Source organism: Trifolium pratense, linkage group LG3, assembly GCF_020283565.1.
Source record: "Trifolium pratense cultivar HEN17-A07 linkage group LG3, ARS_RC_1.1, whole genome shotgun sequence".
In the NCBI taxonomy this organism is placed as follows: Eukaryota; Viridiplantae; Streptophyta; class Magnoliopsida; order Fabales; family Fabaceae; genus Trifolium; species Trifolium pratense.
In genome coordinates, this window is record NC_060061.1 from 4,820,045 (window position 1) to 4,842,263 (window position 22,219).

Here is a 22,219-nt window from a genome sequence, read left to right on the forward strand (position 1 = left end):
ATTAATATATGAGTATAAATATAGGTCTCACAAAAAATAGTAAAAAACTGAAAACTTCATTAATAAGAGTAAAAACACATGCCTCGCAGAAATCCCACAAAAAATTAGATCCTTGTATTATTAAAATATTGAAATTAGTTATTAACTTTCAAATATGACACAAAATACCCTTGAAAATGATTATGTGTGAAAAGGGGAAAATTTGTGATTTCATATGTATCTTCTTTTTTCCTTCAAAAAAAAATGTATCTTATTTTCATATATTGTAGATGTGTCATTATATTCATTCATCGGTCATAATTATTAATTTTATGCGGATTTCTATATGTTATTTATTTTATTTTTTTTAAGGTAAAAAAACATTTTAAATTGAGTAAGCAAAACAAAATTAATACTGCATATATTAATTCGCCTATATAGTAGATTGTATAGCATTTATCGATGCCCATTTAATTGATATGTATCTTCTTTTTTCCTTCAAAAAAATATGTATCTTCTTTTCATATATTGTAGATATAATAAGGAGTGTAACTAAAAGGTTAAGGGCTCAAATCCTGCGGAGAAATGTTAGAAATATTTTAGCATTTTTCTACTAACTTTTTTTAATAAAGACACAAAATACCCTTGAAAATGATTATGTGTCAAAAAATGAAATAGGGGCAAATTGGTGATTTCATATGTATCTTCTTTTAATATATTGTAGATATATTGTAGATGGTTCCAAAAATATAACAAATCAATTCATATGGCTTAGTGGTAAATATAATAAGGAGTGTAACTAAAAGGTTAAGGGCTCAAATCCTGCTGAGAAATGTTAGAAATTTTTTAGCATTTTTCTACTAACTTTTTTTAATAAAGACAAAAAATACCCTTGAAAATGATTATGTGTCAAAAAATGAAATAGGGGCAAATTGGTGATTTCATATGTATCTTCGTTTAATATATTGTAAGATTAGAAACATATAAATACATAAAGTTTTAAGTCTGTCTCTCTCTCTATATATATATATATTGTGAAAGCAAACAAGAGTTGGTTTATCTGAAATCATAATTAATTGTCATGGAGCTTTCAATTTCCCTGTGGACATCAATTTGAGCTGTATGTAATGTGGTGGCATTGTGACTTGTGTGTGTGTGTGAAAGACTTCAAGTTGTGTGTGGTTAATGGAAAATGTTATTTCAATAGTTTTCAAATAAAAATACAACAAATATACATTTTTTGTTTTTTTAATATTATTTGTGTGCATCGATTTCTGTGCATGTGAGTGGTAAAAAAGTGTGTCAATTGTAGTGAGAATATTTAAGCTGTATATGTGGTGGCAATGTCAGCTAGAGAGATCTCTCATATATTAATTATATTTGTGCGGAAAAATTGGTAGAATACAATAGAGAGACTGTATATATATGGAAGAGTAGATTCCGATATTTTGCTCCTTATATAATGTTAACGATTTTCCTGGTCATGCCACATTATTACTTATGTGGAATCTTAACTATACATAAGTTGGCCAATTCTATGCACAACCACATTAAGTGGTGCATGGTGCACAAGTTCGTTATATCGTTATAACGAATACAAATTTTATAAAATTCATCGTTGGATTGAAAGTTTGTATCATATAGATCATCCATGTCAAATTTTTTAAAAATTGAAACAATTTGATATGTCATTGAGACTAATCAAGATTAAAGTGTGTAGCCTTCAAAGTCTTTTCCTCAAAGTCTCAACATCAAGAGTAGCTAATTTTTTTTATAATTATGGATGCGCGCGTTGAATTTGGTTAAACATTTTATATTGTGGTTCAATGCTATTGATATGAATGAATTTCAGTATGTTGTTTATGTAATTTCTATGCTTAATGCTTTTTATTACTCAATCAATTTTAAGTTGATTTACGATTCACGATTTGAAACGAAAGTGAAATTTGTGAATGCTTAAATTACATATTCTGGCATTCCGTAGTCTAGGTAGATGCTCTGAAAGCATTATAACTTTTGATAAATCTATCGTTATTCTTAATTTTAAATCCACTAAGAGATTAGGGCTTATCTTAAGAATAAATGGATAATCACTAATAAATTTGGGTTAAACAATCTAGGAAATTGGTAACGACATTTTGAATAAAATCACTGGTCACTCGTGTGACAGACGTGAATACTTACCATTATACTACAACGACATGTTGATAACATGTTGAATAAATTCAACATTAGAATCAGAGTAGTAATATAGAGTTAGAATCCAAAAAATACTCATCATTGACGTTTTATTATTATTAAATTAAGTAATTTTTGTTGTTAATTATTGCTTTGACAACCAATCAAACCGAAACTTTTTGTTCGATCAAGTAAAAATTACTGTATAATTCAACAATAAACATGATCCCTAAGTTAAACACTCAGTCTTACCATTTTAAATATATTACTTGCACGATTTAGTACACTTGCTGAAATTGTCAGCATGTTTTTGACGTCGTTGCCGAGGATACCTATGAATTATTGTGTGTAAAAAAAAACTTTATTTTTTCTTAAAAAAAAAAATCTATTTTATCATATTAGTAGTGTTTGTTATAGATTTTTTAGAAAGTTATTTTGTAAAATAAATAAATAAATAAAAAATTTAATCCCAAAAGGAAAAGCTAATCCTAATAGCTTTTCTAGATATTTTTTTAAAAGAAACTAAGGAACCTAAGGTTACGTTTGGCCTGACTTGTTTTCAACTTATAAGTTACTTTTAGCTTAAAGTTAAAAAACACAACTTAAAAGATAAAGTTAAAGATGTTTGGATTTTTTTAAAAAAATTAACATTAAAATTACTTTTAAAACAATTGTTTGACTGTGATGAAATATTTATAGAAAAATTATTACTTTTAAAACTGAGAATATTATTAAGAAGTATGTCAACGGATAAATAATTTTTTTATACAAAATAAAATCTATTGTATTATTCATTTTATATAATAACTCTAATGAAGTTGTATTTTCTTAATATTTAAGAACCGTAAAAAAATTAGTTCGGAATTTAAAGAAGACGGAGTGAAGTACTATAGATAATAGTTGGGTGTATATAAAGTACATGTTTGGATTCTAGTTTCAAACTTTAGCAAGCGGATTATAAATTCTAATTTCATATAATTTATCATTTTATTTCTTTTGTGAATTTTATACTACCATTTAAATATTGTTATTTTATTTGTCAATAAAAATATTCTAGTATATGAAATTGTGAATAAGGTTTTTTTTTAAATAAGGTTTTTTTAATATAATAATAATAATCGTCAAAAAGTATATATAATCATTTATTTCTATAAAAAAGAAAAAGTAATACTGTAATGAAATAAAAAAATGAAATGAATTCAAAAAATTAAATGAAAAAGATGATTATATGTTAGACAAAAAAAAAATGATGTGGTTACCTTAAATAATAAATAGGCTATACTGGCATTTCCAAAAAAAACAAATTAAAATATTGAATGGTTCCAAGTGGGTATCGAAGGGGGACCAGAGAAAAAGGAGGCGCCAGTCTTCTAAAGTTGATATTGTTTTTCTTCATAAAAAATAAGTCTTTAATTTTTTGTAGAGCTTTTTTAAATTTGTGTTAGGCCAGACTTCTCCTCAAAATAAAAAATAAGTCATAAAAAAATTCAGCCAAACAGTACCTTAAGTGTAAGAGCTTCACCTTTTTTAAAAATTATTTTTATTAGGGTGTGTTTGTTTTCCGGATTCTAAATTCTTTCCTAGAAAACTTATTCCAAGGAATATAATGGCAGGTATTTTATTCCAAATAATTTGTAAAAAATGTGTTTGGTTAGTGTTTTAAACAACTAGAATTATTATTTTAAATTTTCATAAATAATTAATTTTTTTGTTTTAAGTAAAGACCATTTGCATACACACAAAAATTGTGCCCCTCACAAAACTTGAAGAAAACGTGGATCAAGTAGTGGGGATGCAACCATTAGACATAAAAACCGAATGGAATGAATTGTTCCCATGCTTACGAGGGGGGAATAAAATTTCTGGCTTTAATGGAATAAAAGGTTGCCGGTAATAATAATTTCCTAGGAATAATTATTTATTTCCTTATAACAAACATAGATATTTTTTATTCCTATCTTAGATTCTCTGGAATAAGTTTTTAGTCTCCGAAACAAACACCTCCTTATAGTAAATAAATGGAAACTAACTTTAAATTTATATTTTTTTTAAAAGAGCTCTAAATTTTTAACAAAGATAGTGTAAAAGAGGGGAATAGATTGTCTCCGGTGAAGATTTCACTGGATTCTCTCATGTTTCCATCTCAACCCTCTATTACCATTTTAATAATTAAAAATACTTATTATGAAAAAAGATGAGTGGATGAGATTCCACTCGACAAAAATGTCACATAAGAAAATCTCCTCCCGTATAAGAGACACCCTAACTTAACATAACTAAGGCTATTGTGGATGATTTTGCCCAAACTGATGTGTCACACACCTAGTGGGGGATGGGGGAGTCATCAAGCTTGTCAAGAGAAACCTAGAGATGTTTTCTCTCCCCACCCCCCATGAATCTTTTATCCCCCTGAATTTCCAATTTTGCCCTTGAAAAAACTTCGGTTCGTAGAAACCGAAGTTTTTTTTTGCCTTGAAAATAAATTTCGGTTTCTAAAAACCGAAATTTACTCTGAATTTTCACTAGAAAAAATTCGGTTTCTGCGAACCGAATTTTTCTGCAAGGGCAAAATTGGAATATTGGGGGGTATAAAAGATTCATGGGAGGGGGGAAGAGAAAACATCAAACCTAGATGTTTCATAAGTGTAAGATGGGTCATGTGGGTAGGAATGATAATTGGGCTGCTCACATTATGGCCCAAACGGACAAAATTTGGCTGGGATATTTTCCTCATACTGTTTGTATTCAATCCATGATGGATATTGCCTTTAAAAAATATTCATGTTTAATTAGTTTCAAAAAAGAAAAAAAGTATTCATTTTGCTTCCTTGATTATATTTACCAATCCCTTTATTCATTTATTTATAATATTCGTTAATCATAGTCTAATTATATTCATCTACATGAACATGACTATATCCTTCTAAAACATGATAATCACCTAAAAACATCTAATGCATCTTAGATCTATTTTTGTCTCTAAGACTAGGGGTGATCGTATCCGAACCAATCCAAAAGTAAAACCCCAAATCGAACCAATCCAAATTGAAATCATAAAAAAATCACATTTAGTTTTTACCGCATGAATCATTTTCTTCTAAATCGCACGGTTTGATTTGGTTGTGGTTTTCATTTCATAAAATCAAACCAAACCGCAATACTTAACTTTATCAACCATTAGCAATCAACCCAAATTGAGTCCATAAAATAGTAGGCCGTGAAAACATATCATTTCACGAGATTCATAACTATATTATTGGTATTAAAAATAAGTTCTTATGTATATGCAATTTCTTTATATGCACATTGTATAATGTAAACTATAAAATAAATTAAAATTTCTTATGTTTATTTTGTAAAAAGTTTGAAATATTGTCATATTTTTTATATCGTGATAAACTGCACAAAACGAGTCAACCTTAACCACATTTATTTGATTTGGTTTGGTTTGAATGGCTTTTTAAAAACCAACCGAATCAAACCAAACCGCATGCATTTTTATCTCGCAGTTAGGATGACTTTTATACTCGAAACTGAAGCAAACCGCACTGCGAAATATTGATTCATTACATTATCCGCATATCTTTATCGTATCACACAAACCACATAGTACCGGTCAGGGCTTCATGGTGGTGGTAAGCGGAATTCACATGTCACCGCGTACACACCAACGTATAATTAGAGTTTGCTACCTTGTGTATACCTTCTATGGCAGGCAAGTTAACAGTGTTTGTAGAGGTTCACACTTGGTTGCTTATTTATAGCTTTTGTCTTCATTGAAAATAATCACTTGTGAGTCTTGATCTCGTGCTTTCACATAATATAAAATTAAATTATAACAGGTAGTAGTAGCTACTACTTTATAGATTATAGACTCATTAAAATTTTCTCTTTTATATTTTTGAAAAAATGTTTGTGCACTTAATTTTAAATACACTTGTTAACATACTTATAAATTATAGTTTTTTTTTTAAGACTTCTAACACATGGCATTAAATTAAAAAATATTTGAGTACATACATACAAATAATTTAGTCACATCCATGTAAAAAAGTTAATCATATCATTAAATTTTTTGTTTTAATTTCTTTTTTATCTGTGCTGTAATATTGTTTATTTAGAGTTATAGCAAATAAATATTTATATTTTTCTTACGCATGATGATGTATTCATTTTTTTTTTGTTAAAAGAACTCATATTGAAAATCCAAGGCCCAATGTGGGCTTAGAACATGTACATATACGAGATCAAGGTTTCCCTTCTCCTTCCTATCATTTTCTTATTTTTCGTAAAATTTCGTTTTTGTCCATTAGAATAAAGTTCGAAACATAGATTCCAAACTATTTTTTTTATCATTATGGTCATTGTTCTTAACATAAGTCAAGTTTTATATGAAGAGATAAAAGAGGGGGTAGAAAACTCACAATGGTGGATCAGTGGAAGGATTGTTCTGAGATGGAGGTCAAAATCCGAGTGTTGAAGGTGACTGACGATGCAAAAAAAAAGAGGCTACCTGCAGGTAACGCTGCGACGCCCAAGTCAATATAAGGTTGAGGTGAAGGTCGAGGTTAGAGTGATGCATACATTGTGAGGTTTGTGAAGGTTGTATATATAGACCAATGAATGTTACATTAAGCCGATGGATATAACATTGGGCTTGGTTCAGCCCAAAAGTCTTGTCCAGAACAGTCTATTTTTTAAAACTAAAAAATGTTTGAAATCTACGTTTGAAACTTTATTCTTATGAATAAAAATGAAATTTCAGGAGATACGAGAATAATAGGTGTGAAAGAGAAAACTTTGTTTAGAAATTTATATTATAATATTAAAATATCATTGACAATAAAATTTTGTATTAAAATATCATTTCCATTATGACCGGATTACAGATAGATAATTCTGACGCCGATGTTTGAAACAATTATGGTGGTATTGGGCCTTAGAAACGGTGGTTCACGGTGGATAATATATCTACAAAACATGTTAATATTTTAACACTCAAGTTAGTACGTTTAAGTAAAAAATGATTGAATTATATACTTTGCGTCAAAGCATTCTTTTCATATAGAGGAAGACAATTACAATTGTATGTGACGAACGACAACAACTGAAGCGAAAAGAGTTGTTGAAATAAATTCAACCGTCCTAATAGCATCGCAGGGAGAGTAATTGGTGCAGGGTACACAAAATGGAGTGGAATTGGACTAAAGTAAACTTAAAATATTTGGGTAGCATGTCCGGAACAATTTTTTTTTAGTTACCATGATCAATTTTTTTGGTAAATCATAATATCTGGAAGATGAGACTTGGAGTTCTACTTACCGTACTGTGTGGACATATAATAGCCATATTTGGCAACTTAGCAGATTTTGTTTTAAGTATGAAATTTATTTTTTTAAAGTAAATGTATTTTCCGCGCTCAACTGCAAAAGTTAATTTTTTCGAGGTAACTGTGATTCATTTAAGTACTTGATCTCTTCAAATAAATATTTCTTCATACGTATCGGATCGGGATCAAACCCAATACCAAATGGTTAAGGGACTCATTTTATCACTTGTATCACACTATATTGATAGTAACCATGATCAATTTATTTGCTAAATTATTTGTTCAAAAACTAAAATCAAAGTTTATTTTTATTATGAAATGAAGTCCGTAAATTAACTTTTAGTAGAAAATAGTAATACCCGTAAATTAATTGCAGTGACAAAATAAACAAACGAAATTCTTTTTCAAGTAAGAAAATACAGTAAAGTTAAAACAAAAAAAGAAAGTGAAAGATTTTTGCAAGAGATTGGCTTTATTTTAACAAATGAATTGACATCTGACGGGAATCAGGGATCACGCGAATCTGGAGAACAGTTAGTGAGTATAGAGTAAAGAAGAAGATGCCGCGTGGATGAAAAGAAAGGGATAGCACACGAGTATGGTCAAAACAGGACGCGTGGAAATTATTTTCATCCGTACATCTGTCACTATCCAATTTTTAGTTCCACAGGTACGGATGCTCTGTGCTTTTGTCTCATAGTGGAGGCCCTCAATGTCCTTTACCAAAGGCAATCCTATCCATATTCCATGCCTCTCTGCCACACATACCTTGTAGCCTTGTAGGTGTGCCCAGATTTTTTAGCAAACACGTTACCAGAACCTAATTATAATAAAAAATTAATTTTTAAGATACATTCAAAGTTTGATGTATCTAGACTATAATATAGACTAGATTCATTAAACTTTTAATGTATCTAAAAAGTAAATCTTCTCTTATAATTAGGATTGGAGGGAGTATGAATCAACCCGTTTATTTTATGGATTAAGTCTTTGAATTTAATTGGATATGGACAACATCCAAAAAAATCAACCAAACAAATTTAATTCATATACTAGTCATGTATAAAAAAAACTTTTAGTTTTTAGATTCGGTATAAAAATGATGTGTTTGGATTATAATATTATCTAGATACATCAATTTTACGATGAATCTAAAAACAAACTTTTTTCTTATATATAGGTTCGCACAAAGTAATTAACTAATAAATGTTTAATTCATAAAAGAAAAAATCTCAAATCTATGAAAATTAGTTCAAGTAATGACCGCTCCAAAGTATGAATAACCAAATTTACTTCTCTTCAAACAAATTTAATCTCAAAATTTACATAAGAAGAAGACATCAAAAAAATAATGTTGTCAGCAATTAAATTAAACTCCAAATTGCCCCGTTCTCGAATGGACACTACAACAAAAACTAAATTTGATAAAGAAAACTTATTGAGGGCCAAATACCCTCTACAATTTATCGAGGGTCAAAAACCCTCCATACGTAAGAAAAATCGTTTCTTCAAGAAAAAAAGTAAGAAAAATCATTAACAAGTATTTTACAATTAAAAATTAAATGAAAAAACACTTTTTGACTGCCATGGGCCCCCAATAAAATAGGTTAACTCTGAAAGAAAAAAAATTGACAGAACACTTATTGGTGACCATGGGCCGCAAATCAGTGTTTAAGCACAAGACTTATCAACGACCATGAACCACCAGTAAAATAAATTAAAAAAAAAACTTGAAAATTTGTTGACTAAAGCCTTCAAATGCATAGTACAATGAAAACAACATTATGACGTTGCAGTTGGTAAGTGATAAACTACTAGTTTCAAACAACAAATGTCATTCTTCCAACTTGGACCGATGACTGAATATTATCATTTCAGATCTCGTCATTCTGGTTATGTCAAATACACCAAAATAATGATGTTACTCTCCTCATCGTCGCGCTGTCCTCGTTTATGCACATTGATTGCGGAAGAATTGTCCACATGACGAACCAAACAGAGTGGGCAGAGTGAAGTTACCATTTTAGGAGCAGATGTCCCGACTGGTAATGAAAGAAGCTTTTCCAATAGGAAACATGTGTTGAGCATTTGTTTCATTCATTTGGTGAAGTACTATTGTCATTTACAGTTCAAGTTATGGTTCGAGTGGAGAGGCAGAGAAGACATATCTTCCATTAGTTAGAGCGCCCGAACGAAGTTGTCTTGTCTCGTAATGACAGACAAAAGAAAGAGATATCATTGCCAATCAGGAGGAAAGGAAGCGAAGTAAGCATTCAATCTTGATCTTTTCACTTTTGAGATCAGATAATCATAACTATCAGTGCATTAGCAAAGCAGAGCCGAAGAGTTATTCTTTTGCAATCGCAACTTTGCCTCTTAGGTATAAAGTGCCATTAAAAATGGAAATGGATATCTTCAAACACCTTGTCTTCGACTGTCCCTTATTGTTACGTTTCATTATGCAATAACATTGACAGACATGGAAAACATATGAATGCCATCCTCAACATCATTATCACACACAGGGCCGACCCTATGGGTGTGCAAGGTGAGCCACCGCACAGAGCCTCAAACATTTAGGGGCCTCAAATTGTTTATATCGGTCTATTAAAAAAAGTAATGACTTTGTTACTACTAAAAATATTTTAGTACTAAAAAAAATTAATAGACACACTCTTAATTTTATAAGTAGCTAGCGGTTGATTGTAAAAAAAGAAACTAACATTTCAAAAAAGTTTTTTTTTTTTTCGAAGGAACCGTAATTTGATAATGATATTAGATTGAAGATGTATTTTAATGTTATTGATTAAAATATGTCGCTTTTAGATGTTATTTACTATGATGACTATTTTTTATGTTATTTACAATTCAAATAGAGAATGACTTTTTAAAAAAATTGTATTTTTTTATTAAAGATCTATTTTTAATTTTCAAACAGGACCTCTAAATACTCGGGACCGGCCCTGATCATACACATGACAACTTGATTCACAATCTACATAACATTGTGTCGGTCATAACCATGTTGAGAGACACCCGCTACACAACCGTGAAAGTAAGTAAGACACTTTCAAAAAAAAAAGTTGAACTTTCCAAATACCACTTCAATTACCCACCATATAATACCTATCCCTCCGAGTAATGCATCTCATAGCTAGATAACATATATTTTCATGTAATTTTTTATATCAATTTATATTAAAATAAATTCAAAATTTAAATGAACTTTGTCTATATACGATGAATATCTGACTAAACTCTAAAATTACCAAAAAATTACCTTCTTAATAACCATCATTAAGAACTTTAATTTAATGAAGAGGTTAGTACTATCCAGACTGAATTACTAGTAATTATCACCATTAATAATCTTTAACTAAGAGATATTATTGCCTGTGGCGTCCAATATGCTCCACCGCTTTGAGAAGACCATGGGCGTTATTAAAAATGAAAAAGCGGTCATTTTATGAACGTGACAAACCAATCAACACACCTACAGTTTCACCGCATCAACATGTGTTCATTACGTGGCAAAACAAAACACAACCCATGAGTCTGTGACCATAGATCACAATACAAAGCGCGGTAACGTATAAAAAACCCCCCACTAACTTTAACTGCAACAATGAAGTTGGATTTCATTGATTTTTTTAACCGAACCACAGTTACAAAACCAAACCATGGTTAAAGTTTCCGTTTATAAAGCACATAACTGAGTTGTTACAATTTACAAAGACAAAGTAAAATATTTATCCATATCCAAATCCAAAACATCCTTCATAACCATGTCGATGATGTTAGGGGAACCACCCCACCGTACAAATCCAACCGTACACGTGCCACAATGGCCAAATCCCACGGCGGAGATTTTTTCTCCTTTAACCGCTAATGAAGATTATTCTCAGTTCTACTTGCAAGAAGCGCTTAGCGCTCTTCAACACTATCTTCCAGAACATGACGACGCCGATTCTGACTCGGAGATTTTTCCGAGTCATGAATCAGTGGATGCATACTCCAATGATCATTTCCGCATGTTCGAGTTCAAGATTCGAAGATGCGCACGTGGAAGATCACATGACTGGACGGAGTGTCCTTTTGCTCATCCCGGCGAGAAAGCTCGCCGCCGTGATCCGAGGAAGTTTCACTATTCCGGCACTTCGTGTCCTGATTTTCGTAAAGGAAGTTGTAAGAAAGGTGATTCGTGTGAATTCGCGCATGGAGTTTTTGAGTGCTGGCTTCATCCTGCACGTTACCGTACTCAGCCGTGTAAAGACGGTACTAGTTGCCGCCGGCGAGTTTGTTTTTTCGCTCACACGACGGAGCAACTTAGGGCTCCGACTCAACAGAGTCCAAGGAGTGTTAACTCTACTGATTCCTACGACGGTTCTCCTCTCCGTCTAGGGATTGAATCATCCTGTGTGAAAACGCTGCCGTTTATTTCTTCTCCTGGATCTGTTTCTCCGGTGGAGTCTCCTCCGGTGTCTCCGATGACTCGGTCATTGGGAAGGTCTATGGGTTCTGTGAATGAGATGGTTGCTTCTATAAGAAACTTGCAACTTGATAAGATGAAATCGTTACCTCCTTCTTGGAATTGTCAAATGGGTTCTCCTAGATTCGGATCTCCGAGAGGACCCATGATCCGACCCGGTTTCTGTAGCTTACCGTCAACTCCTACCAAGCCGCGGAGTCGCGGCGGGGTTAACCATTTTGATCTCTGGGATCAGTGCTGTGAGGAGGAGCCTGTGATGGAGAGGGTGGAATCTGGTAGGGATATAAGGGTTAAGATGTTTGAGAAACTGAGCAAAGAAAACTCTTTGGATAGGTTGGGTTCGGGTATGGATTCGAGTCGGGTGGATGTTGATGGGGCTCCGGATGTTGGATGGGTTTCTGAGCTGGTGAGTCCTTTCTTGGGTTGATTGATTGTTGCTGATATTTCATTTTGGGGTCGTCTCTTGGGTTCCACTTTTGCACAAGATTTCATTTTATGTAAATATAATCTTGTTTTTATGGTTAATTAATTATGGGGTTTTAAGAATGCATATAAGCTCTTTTTTTGGAAGGTTTTCTTGGAAGATCTAGACGACCGGTAATTGAATTTGAAGATGATTAACGGAAAATTATCTTAAGCTTAGTTTTTTTGTGTATAGGTTTAGCAGATGATGAACTATATTTACTATTATTATTATTCCTGTATTTTAACTTCTATGTTGATTATTATTACTGTCTCCTTGCTAATCTTATTATCTTGGTGATGTAAATGTATGAAATTTCTTATTCTCGAATCTCAATGTCTTCAATTATGTAAATTATATATCAATCTATATTTATTAATTAATGTTATGTGAATGAATTTGCTTCGGTTTTACTCTACCTGCTAAACTCTTGTGGGGGTTTATCCCATGTTGTATGCTTTGATTAAAAAATCAATTATTATAATCTTATGGAGACAATTCTTTGATGTATTTGTTTTTGTTTTATTTTTAATTTTTGTTTTATATATTATTATAATCCATGTTGTTAATAATGTATTGTATTTGACAAAATGCAATTGACAATGTTGTTTTCTTGTCTGTATATATTGATGCAATTAAATTATGGTACAAAAGAATCTCTCACTGAAATGGATAGAGATGAAAATTGAAAAAGGATGTGGTAAATGAATGTGCTTAGTCACGAGGCAAGTTCCACATGTACACAAATCTGAGAAACAAACAATAGTAGCTTGGACTCTGCATTAATCTATTCCTTACGTACATACATTATCTGATATAGTATCAACTGCAGGTTAGATTCCAAATTGTACCCAAGTAGGGAGTATTGCTTACTATAAATCACCAAGTACGACAAAAGAAAATCATATCATGTTCATTGTTGTGTACATTAGGAGCTTATATTCAACAAACTTCAATTCTAATATTATGTACCCCAATTTCAGGTAATCTTTTTTTGGACTAAAACGTGGAATTAAAAAAAAAATGATAACTAACCCATCTGTTCAATATGGGGGGAAAGCAACACTAAGAAAAAACTATTCTTAGTCTAGCCACAAACGTATAGATTAATTAAGAAATAATATCACTTTTCTTGATAAGTCATTATATATATTTAATCAATATGAAACTTTTTAATAAACAATAACAATGAATAATGATATGTCAATTTGATCTACTCAATCTTATCAAAGGGAAATTTTTTTCCCGGGAAAAAGACATCCACATATATTGACCGGGTTATTCGTAATTGGCAAGGGACAGGATAAGTTCAGCAACTATAAAAATATTGAAACATTTCTTCACATTTCAATGGGCTGAGTGTGAGACAACTAAAAAAAAAGAATTGAAAAGAGAAAAGTCTTGCTTGAAAGTTTATGAGGGGAGGATGCATTTTGATAACAATGAAGTTAGGGAAATGGAAGGAAGGATAGTCTTCTAACTTGACTGAGATTTTATTTATTTATCGGAGAATGTTAACTTGTGCCCTTAAGGGCACATGTTAAGTAGGATGGCAAAAAAACCCAAATCCGAGAGACTCACCCGAACCCAAACCCAAGTCAACGGGCGAAACCCGATTTGACTGGGTTTGGGTTTGGGTTCGGGTGACACCCGATAATATGGGTGTGGGTTTGGTATCAGTCAAACCCACACCCGAAACTCATACACCCACCCGAAATATTTTATAATTACCTAATTACCCCATAGTCTCCCTCAATTTCCTTGGAAGACCTTAAATTTTAGTTGTAATTTAATTTCTTGAAAGTCTATGTTGTGATTTCTTGAAAGTCTATGTTTGAATTTTCTTGGAAGACCTTAATTTTAGTTGTAATTTAATTCAAAGTCTATGTTGAAATTTAATTTCTTAAATTTTCAAATTATTTTCAAATGTGCTGCGGGTTTGGTTTTGGGTGGAAAAAACCCAAACCCAATGGGTGTGGGCGTGAGTGTTGTTTTGCCACCCGAACAGTCTTTGGGTTTGGGTTTGGGTGATGATTTCGGGTGTGAGTTTGGTAAGTGTCAAACCCGCACCCATGGGCGCCCGTTGCTATCCCTAATGTTAAGGAAGCAAATATAGAAATTATTTCTAAGAATTTGTGCATTTTTACTTTTATGCATTAAATTTTTTACATTATTAAATACAGTATTTCTATATTAGGATATATTATCATGTCCCCTTAGGGCACATGTTAACATAACCCTTATTTATTTTATGACACAAAATTCTCCTAATATGGAAAAAAATTTAATTTACATACACTATCAGTGTAAAATTATTTTACTCATGCGTCCAATAATATATTAACACATCATATATTGTGTTTAAAAACACATGACATATTACGTTTATTAATTGATATGACAACACATTGCACGTGTAAAAACTTTACACTGTATACAAACTAAACTTATGGTAAACTGAAAATATGTATTGGGATTTGGGGGAGGACTTTGATGGGTTTCTGAGAACTTATTTAAAATTCTTTTAAATCCTTGTCATGTTATTATTTTATTTTTAAAATTTAAAATATAGTATTGATTTCGATAAATTTTTAAATTATCCTTGCCATGTTTATATAATTCCCTTGAAATTAAAAATATATTAATCATTAACATTTGCGCAACTAATAATATTTTTCTGTTTCAAAAAAAAAAAAATCGCACAACCACATTAAGCGCCAGACTATTCGTCGAAGATAAAGTATATCAAACCGATATGAAAATTTTACCATGATCAAATTGTATCTATTGGACAAATATAGGTTCGATCAAGATTTATTTCTTTGGAGTGCCAAAAGCAAACATGAAATCATCATGGACATAAAGTCCCAAAGTATGGAACCCTAAAAATAGGTTGGCTCAACTTAAATAAAATATGATAGCTTCTTTGTGTTCTACAAAATACTTTCAAGTTAGATTTTGATTTCATCTCCACCCTCTATTGTTTTCCCTTCCAATTTCCCAAACAAAACTAAGTCATGTTTCAAGCCATGCAAACATATTTTTAAACGTAATATGTTTGTAAAATATCATCGATCAGTCTTAGCTATGGTTCCATTTGTTTATGCAATCAGCCAAATAAAATACAGAATATAAAATATTTGTTGTCAAGATATTAAACCAATAAAAGAGAGTGTGTTGGAGTCTGTTTGTTAAGAGAGTGTGTTGCTAGCATTATTCATATATATATATATATATATATATATATATATATATATATATATATATATATATATATATATATTGACTTATTTAAGAAAATAAGTAAGTTAATGTTCACAAATACTTTTGCTTTTGGAATACACATGATCTATATTGAGATCTTATCTCATACTAAACTTTTAGGTCACACAAACCTTCTTACTCATCCTATTCCTATCCTACATAGCAATTCATACTATTGTTAGAAAAATAAGAAGTCAAATATTAACAAACTAACTATGTAAGGATTTTTGTTATGAAGTCTTAATATTAAGTAAGTAGTCACCATCAAAAGGGTGTTAAACTCAAAGGAAGAACTTGGTAGCATCCCCCGGGTTGAGGGAAGACTGTTGGTTCCGTGCCAACAGATTTTTGCTTTGAAAAGAAAAGATTTTGTTTCAAATGAATTATTAATACCGCCACTTCAACAACAGACAAGACCTTAGGGGGTTGTTGTACATTGTAGATAAGATGTCGATGGAATTGACTAATTAAATATAATTAGATACATTAAAGTCTATATTAATCAAAGTCCATCACATAGATAACTTGTGGTTGAAACTTGAAAAAGAATATTTATTTTGCTTTACAGAATCTTACCAAGATAAACCCACTTTCTTGTGTTTTGGCTTGGATAGATCTCTTCACTTTGGTGTCTATGATTTGCTCTAGACGCCAATTTTTTATGTTCCTTAAAATATTATAAAGGAGCATATAAGAAGTACTATTACTATATAGAAAAATAACAAATATCTCTCTCTTTTTTTTTTCTTCTTTTTTTCCTTCTTGTTCTTCTATCTAAGGATGTGACTGAATTTGAATATAAAAATTGCTCTACTACCAAAATATATCACCATCATATATGGACGTTTAAACTTTGTTAATGCTTTTGTAATTATCATTTGACTTTTTATAAATATAAAATCGATAATATTTTCTTTTATAAGAATTGTCCTTTTTTTTGGCTTTTATCAAAAGGCAACACTCCACTATCCCGTAGTTTAGCTAGATACCGATATTCATAGACAAAATTAATGTCATATCATATTTTTACATTAATTTATATTAAAATAAATATCATTTTTAAATGTATTTTGTCTATGGGGTAGTGGTACCAAACTAAACATTGTGACTAACATATAATTTACCTTATCATAATCTATAATTCTAAATTAATTGATGAGTTCAAGTGATTACTAAATTTTATAGTTAAAATTTGATCGAATAAGAGTAGTTGAGTTTGATCTATAATTAAAGCAATTATCTTACATAACATATCAGTCGAACTTCAAATTATTAAAGAATCAGACAAAAAAAATATCTACAATACTTGATTTTAAGACAAGAATGTGAACAAACTAAGCCATAACCATGATCACCCCACAAGAATCTTGTCTCACTAAAAGAGCAAGTAGATTGCTTTTGCTTCCCATATCCTTTGTTTTAGTGGTAAAGGGGATAGATTCAGTTCATCAATGTGAAAATTTTATGTACACATCAATACAAGTGGGTTCCACTCTTCCTATTTGAGAGAAGCATTTAAAAGGTTGCCTTCTTACTATTCTTCCCAGCAACATGCCAGTAAATAGTAATAATAGAGTACAACATTCAATAGTTTGACATAGTACTTGTCTTCTTTGTTCAAACAAGTTGACAAAGTGATTTCTTTTTTATTTATAATATTAACTATCAAGTATAGTGGCCAACTGGCCATAGTGTTTCCATTTTTTTCGTCTTTATGTTTGCTTGAATCACGAGCTAATAGTAACGTAGAGACTATTATTAGCTTTTACTATTAGTGACGTAGAGATGTAACTCAAAAAAGAAAAGTAACTAAGATTTCAGCAAAAAAAAAAATAGTAACGTAAAGAAAAATCCAGACTCCTTTGGGTGATGGGACTGTAGAAACGAGTCATACAAGTACAACCGATGCATAGATTAATTTCCAAGTGAGACATTATATTTTAAAGACAAAAATAAAGAATTGTCCCATTTTTTTGTCTTGTAAGGTTGCTCAATTGGTAGCGCTACTAGGGACATTATTAGAGGGATTAGTGTTCGAACCCGGAACAAAGATCCTAACCACTAGACCAAAAAGATGAAGGGGAGAATCAGGACCAAACTAAATTATGATGTCATAAAGAAAACACAAGAAATTTTGAAATAGATGCCACATCCCACATGATACAACAAAAATGTAAGCCAGTGCTAGAGTGGAATCGCATGAAAATGCAGCCAGGCAATCTTGCCTCTTTGTAACTCAGAAACAAATGAGTGACAGTAAAATCACAGCAACACAGTTGGAGACACTCTTGAAAGAGTGAATAGATAAAGCCGAGAAACACTGAATCCAGATTTTTATCAAAGGCTTGTACACAACTGTAATACTTTGATTTTATCCATCTATTCTGAATCTGATCTGCTGTTATTATTTGTTTTTGCATAATTAGAAGGAATATTCAATCCACTAATAAAAATCAGAAGCAATGCCGACCCGAGTTTACAAGTATGAAGTGTCCACCAAAACACATAGTAAAACTCAGCCTGTATGTTCATCAACTCAAAAAGTCAGCCACTCAACAATCATTCTCCAACTCAAACAACATAAAAACTTGTATTGACTAGCTTTGAGAATTGATGGTTGCTGCAATAAATTTTCTCCTATTAAACTAGGCTTAGGATTTTCATACTTATCCAAATTTTGTTGCCAGCCAAGAGGAAATAAGCTATTGAACGTTTATATTACAATTTCAGGAACTTCTAAGGAGACTTGTATATAATTATCAACCATAAAACCAAATATAACTCATTGAATCAATTGTGTGACTGACATGTTTCAATCCTGTATAATGAAATAAAGCGAAAGCAGAAATAAATAAAAAAGGATTTAACATCCAAAACCCAACATTTTCTCAAAAGTAAATAGCTAGTCTACCCATGACACAAGACTGACATTTATGCTCTATATGAAAATGGTTTCTACGTTTTCAACTCAACTACTTAAGCAAAGGAATTGTAGTACCCATTTGTGTAATCGGTCAGAAATATCATAGATCTGCTCTGCCAGGATATCGTGGGAAGGGAATCACATCTCTAATATTTTCTAGGCCAGTGGCAAAAAGAATCATTCTTTCAAAGCCAAGACCAAATCCAGCATGTTTCACTGTTCCATACCGCCTCAGATCAATATACCATTCATATGGCTCAACAGGCAGATCCATCTCCTTTAGTCTGTAACATTATAATAATACAAAGAAAAATAAAGTAAAATATCTTCCAATAACAGCAAAATCCTTTACAAAGTAAACACACATTATAGGGCAAGCGGAAATAATAATTTACCTTTGCTGAATTACATCATAACGCTCTTCCCTTTGGCTTCCACCAATTAATTCTCCAACCTGAAATTACATTTACATGTTTCTATTACACCAACCACAAAAGCCACAAGGTATGAAATATATCTCATGTATTCCCGCTTAGCATCACATTGATTAAATCAAGTTTTCTGATACAGCATTTAAATCTAAAACGTATTTAATGGATTAATCTGTTATTTTCTTGATCTCTCAATTTCTAAACCTGGTCTACACTTCTGTAAAAAAAAAACCTGGTCTACACTCCTTACTACAACAGTGGGATTTCTATAGCTCTTCTCCCAAGCAACATAGACATATTTAAAATAAAATATACATGATACATACCTTTGGGACAAGAACATCCATAGCAGCCACGGTCTTTGAGTCATCATTGAGACGCATGTAGAATGCTTTGATACCTTTTGGATAATTATAAACTATCACAGGTTTCTGATACTTTACCTCTGTTAGGTATCTGCATAACATAACCAAAAGGAATCACACAACACAATTTAATAAGAGTGATAAGGTTGCTTGGTGGTTATTGGTTACGTAGGGCAGAGTGATAAGGAGACCATGGATACACTCACAAAACTAACAACTAAAATTTGTCATTAAAGAAGAAACACAATTCAATAAGAACAAGAACTTGAAACAAAACACTGTAGAAATACCTTTCATGCTCGGAAGCTAAATCGATCCCCCATTTTACTTCATTCTCAAACTTCTTACCATTCTTCACAGATTCCTCCAGTATTTCCACAGCTTCGGTATATGAAAGTCGAACAAAGGGGGTGGAGGCAACCATGTTCAAACGATCAATGCAACCTTTATCAAATTTGTCAGCCATAAATTCCATGTCTTCAAGGCAATTGTCAAGTAACCACTGACACAAAAATTTCACATACGCCTCGGCACACTTCATATCATCCTACACAATAATGCAAATAATACATTATTATTTCTGCCAAAACAAAAGCACCAATCATATGAGTAGGGGTAAAGTTGGCAGTTCAAGATTGTACTACAAAATTAAGCTTATTGCACTAAAAAATAAAGTATTTGAATTGACATTCAGCTGATAAGTATTTCCACCACCAAAAACAACAAACATTGCGGTTCACGATGAAAATTTTATAGGGAGCAAGGTGTAAGAAGACATTATATATTTCAATAAACTTCAAACAATTGTCAGTGATAATTACCGTAACAAGATTGAGAGTGAGTTTGTGTTTTATATACCTCTAAGTCTGCAAACGCAATTTCAGGCTCTACCATCCAAAATTCAGCCAAATGCCTGGAAGTGTGAGAATTCTCTGCACGGAATGTCGGGCCAAATGTATACACACTACTAAGAGCACATGCATACGACTCAACTTGAAGCTGACCAGAAACAGTCAGAAACGCTTGACGGGCAAAGAAATCTTTAGTATAATCCACCTTTCCATCTTTTTTAGGAATACCAGGCTGAAGTTTAGATCTTTCCTCCAGTTTAGATAGATTCTCTTTTGCTTTGTTAAGTTCAACCACAGCAGCACCAATCTCCTTCTTATCTGCTTTTGCAGCTTTCAACTGTGAAACAACCTCCCCTTTCTCCTGAACAACAACCTTAGCAGCTTCAACATCAGCTTCAGTTGGAGGAGGATTCTGTATCAGATCCTTCTCCAACTTCTCCGCCTCACTAAACAAAGTTGTCACTTGAAACATTTCACCAGCACCCTCACAATCACTCGTCGTCACAATTGGCGTATGCACATAAAGAAACCCATGCTTGTTGAAAAACGTATGTGTAGCATATGCAAGAGCATTCCGAATTCTAGCAACCGCAGAGATCTACAATCACACTCACACCCAATAACAACATGCATAAAATGTTATTCCTATAACAAAACTCAAAATTCAATCCCAATAACTCTAACAATAAAATAACTAACCTACTATCTTACATTACTATAATCAATTCAATTCAATTCGATTGTCATTAAATAACATTTTAACTGATTCAATTGTAACTTGATTAAAAAGAAAAGTACCGTGTTGGTTCGAGAACGAAGATGAACGTAATCTCGCAAAAACTCAAGAGTGAGTTTCATTTTCGGCAAAGGATATTTAGCAGGATCAGCAGGACCAACATGAAGAACCTTATCAGCACGAAGTTCGATCTTCTGTTTGGTACCAGAAGGAGGAAGCCTAAGATGGCCATCAACAACAACACAAGTTCCGCTGAGAACCAATTGTCTAATGTCTGCAAGAGAAGCTTCAACGATAACTTGCAAGTTTCCGGCGCAGGTTCCGTCGTTGAGTTCCAAGAAAGCGAAAGCGTTTTTATCGGCTTTTCTTCCAGTTTTCACCCATCCACCAACCCTAGCTTTCTTACCAGCTAAACCTGAGCCGCCATCTTCACGGCGGATAATGGATTGGATCGGGACTCTGTCTGAGAATTCAGCTTTGGGAACTTCGTCGGCGTCGATTGTGACGGTGGCTAATTGGTCGGAGGGAGGAGATGTGAGGTCTGACATTGTTGTTATGCGGCGGCGATGGATGGTTGGATTTGTAATGAAATATTCAAAACCCTAATAAGTGTGAAATATTTTTTGGAAACACTTTTGGTGTGTGTTCCGTTTTGTTAGTGAGTGAGTAATGTGAGTTGTGTATACTTGGAACGTTAAGATTCGGTCATAACTGGAATTTTGTGTCATTAGAATTAGACAAGTCAGTATTATCAAAAAAATAAAAAAAAATCATAGTTGCGGGATAGGACCGGGCATTACTCTCTATCAAGTTCAATGTCAATCACAATTGAACTAACTAGTGATTGATTGATATTTTTAATTGTCTATTAGTATAAATTATAGAAATTTGATATTTTAAAAATATTAATCGAAACAAATTAAATAAAATTTAATATAAATAATGCACTTAGTCAAAATATTTTATAAAATGGAACGGAGGAAATATTAATTAAAAAAAATTGCATGATTTTGCAGTGGGCCTTTTACTTGCTCTCCAAACAGAAGGTCCATTTCTGCACCGGCCCTTTCATTTGTTAATTCACTTTATACTAATATAGTAGAGATGATTTGTGGTTGATATGTATGACTAAATTAGTCGTATTCAATATATGAAAATGGTAATTAATAAGAGAAAAATATGAAAATGAGAAAAAACAAATTATGTATTAT

The 22,219-nt window shown here is 32.0% G+C and overlaps 2 protein-coding genes across 2 annotated transcripts; one reads left to right on the plus strand and one right to left on the minus strand.

Moving 5' to 3' along the window:
* The first annotated feature begins 11,193 nt into the window (after positions 1-11,193).
* Positions 11,194-12,765, plus strand: LOC123915547 (zinc finger CCCH domain-containing protein 20-like). The gene has a single exon (XM_045966706.1). The coding sequence runs from the start codon at positions 11,272-11,274 to the stop codon at positions 12,400-12,402; it is 1,131 nt and encodes a 376-aa protein (XP_045822662.1). The 5' UTR covers positions 11,194-11,271; the 3' UTR covers positions 12,403-12,765.
* A 5,668-nt stretch (positions 12,766-18,433) lies between these two features.
* On the minus strand, positions 18,434-21,723 carry LOC123915548 (asparagine--tRNA ligase, cytoplasmic 1). The gene is made up of 6 exons (XM_045966707.1): positions 21,071-21,723; positions 20,280-20,870; positions 19,712-19,968; positions 19,383-19,512; positions 19,021-19,079; positions 18,434-18,909 (listed from the first exon to the last, which is right to left on the minus strand). The coding sequence occupies exons 1-6, from the start codon at positions 21,554-21,556 to the stop codon at positions 18,726-18,728; spliced, it is 1,707 nt and encodes a 568-aa protein (XP_045822663.1). The 5' UTR covers positions 21,557-21,723; the 3' UTR covers positions 18,434-18,725.
* Between the last annotated feature and the right edge of the window lie 496 nt (positions 21,724-22,219).

Excerpts from the sequence above, each read along its gene's own strand:
- LOC123915548 (XM_045966707.1), bottom strand. The coding sequence starts at position 21,556 with ATGTCAGACCTCACATCTCCTCCCTCCGACCAATTAGCCACCGTCACA. Across the intron at positions 19,513-19,711 it reads TTAGCTTCCGAGCATGAAAG|ATACCTAACAGAGGTAAAGT; the intron begins GTATTTCTACAG and ends TATGTTATGCAG. Across the intron at positions 19,080-19,382 it reads TGGATGTTCTTGTCCCAAAG|GTTGGAGAATTAATTGGTGG; the intron begins GTATGTATCATG and ends ATGTAATTTCAG.
- LOC123915547 (XM_045966706.1), top strand. The coding sequence starts at position 11,272 with ATGTCGATGATGTTAGGGGAACCACCCCACCGTACAAATCCAACCGTA.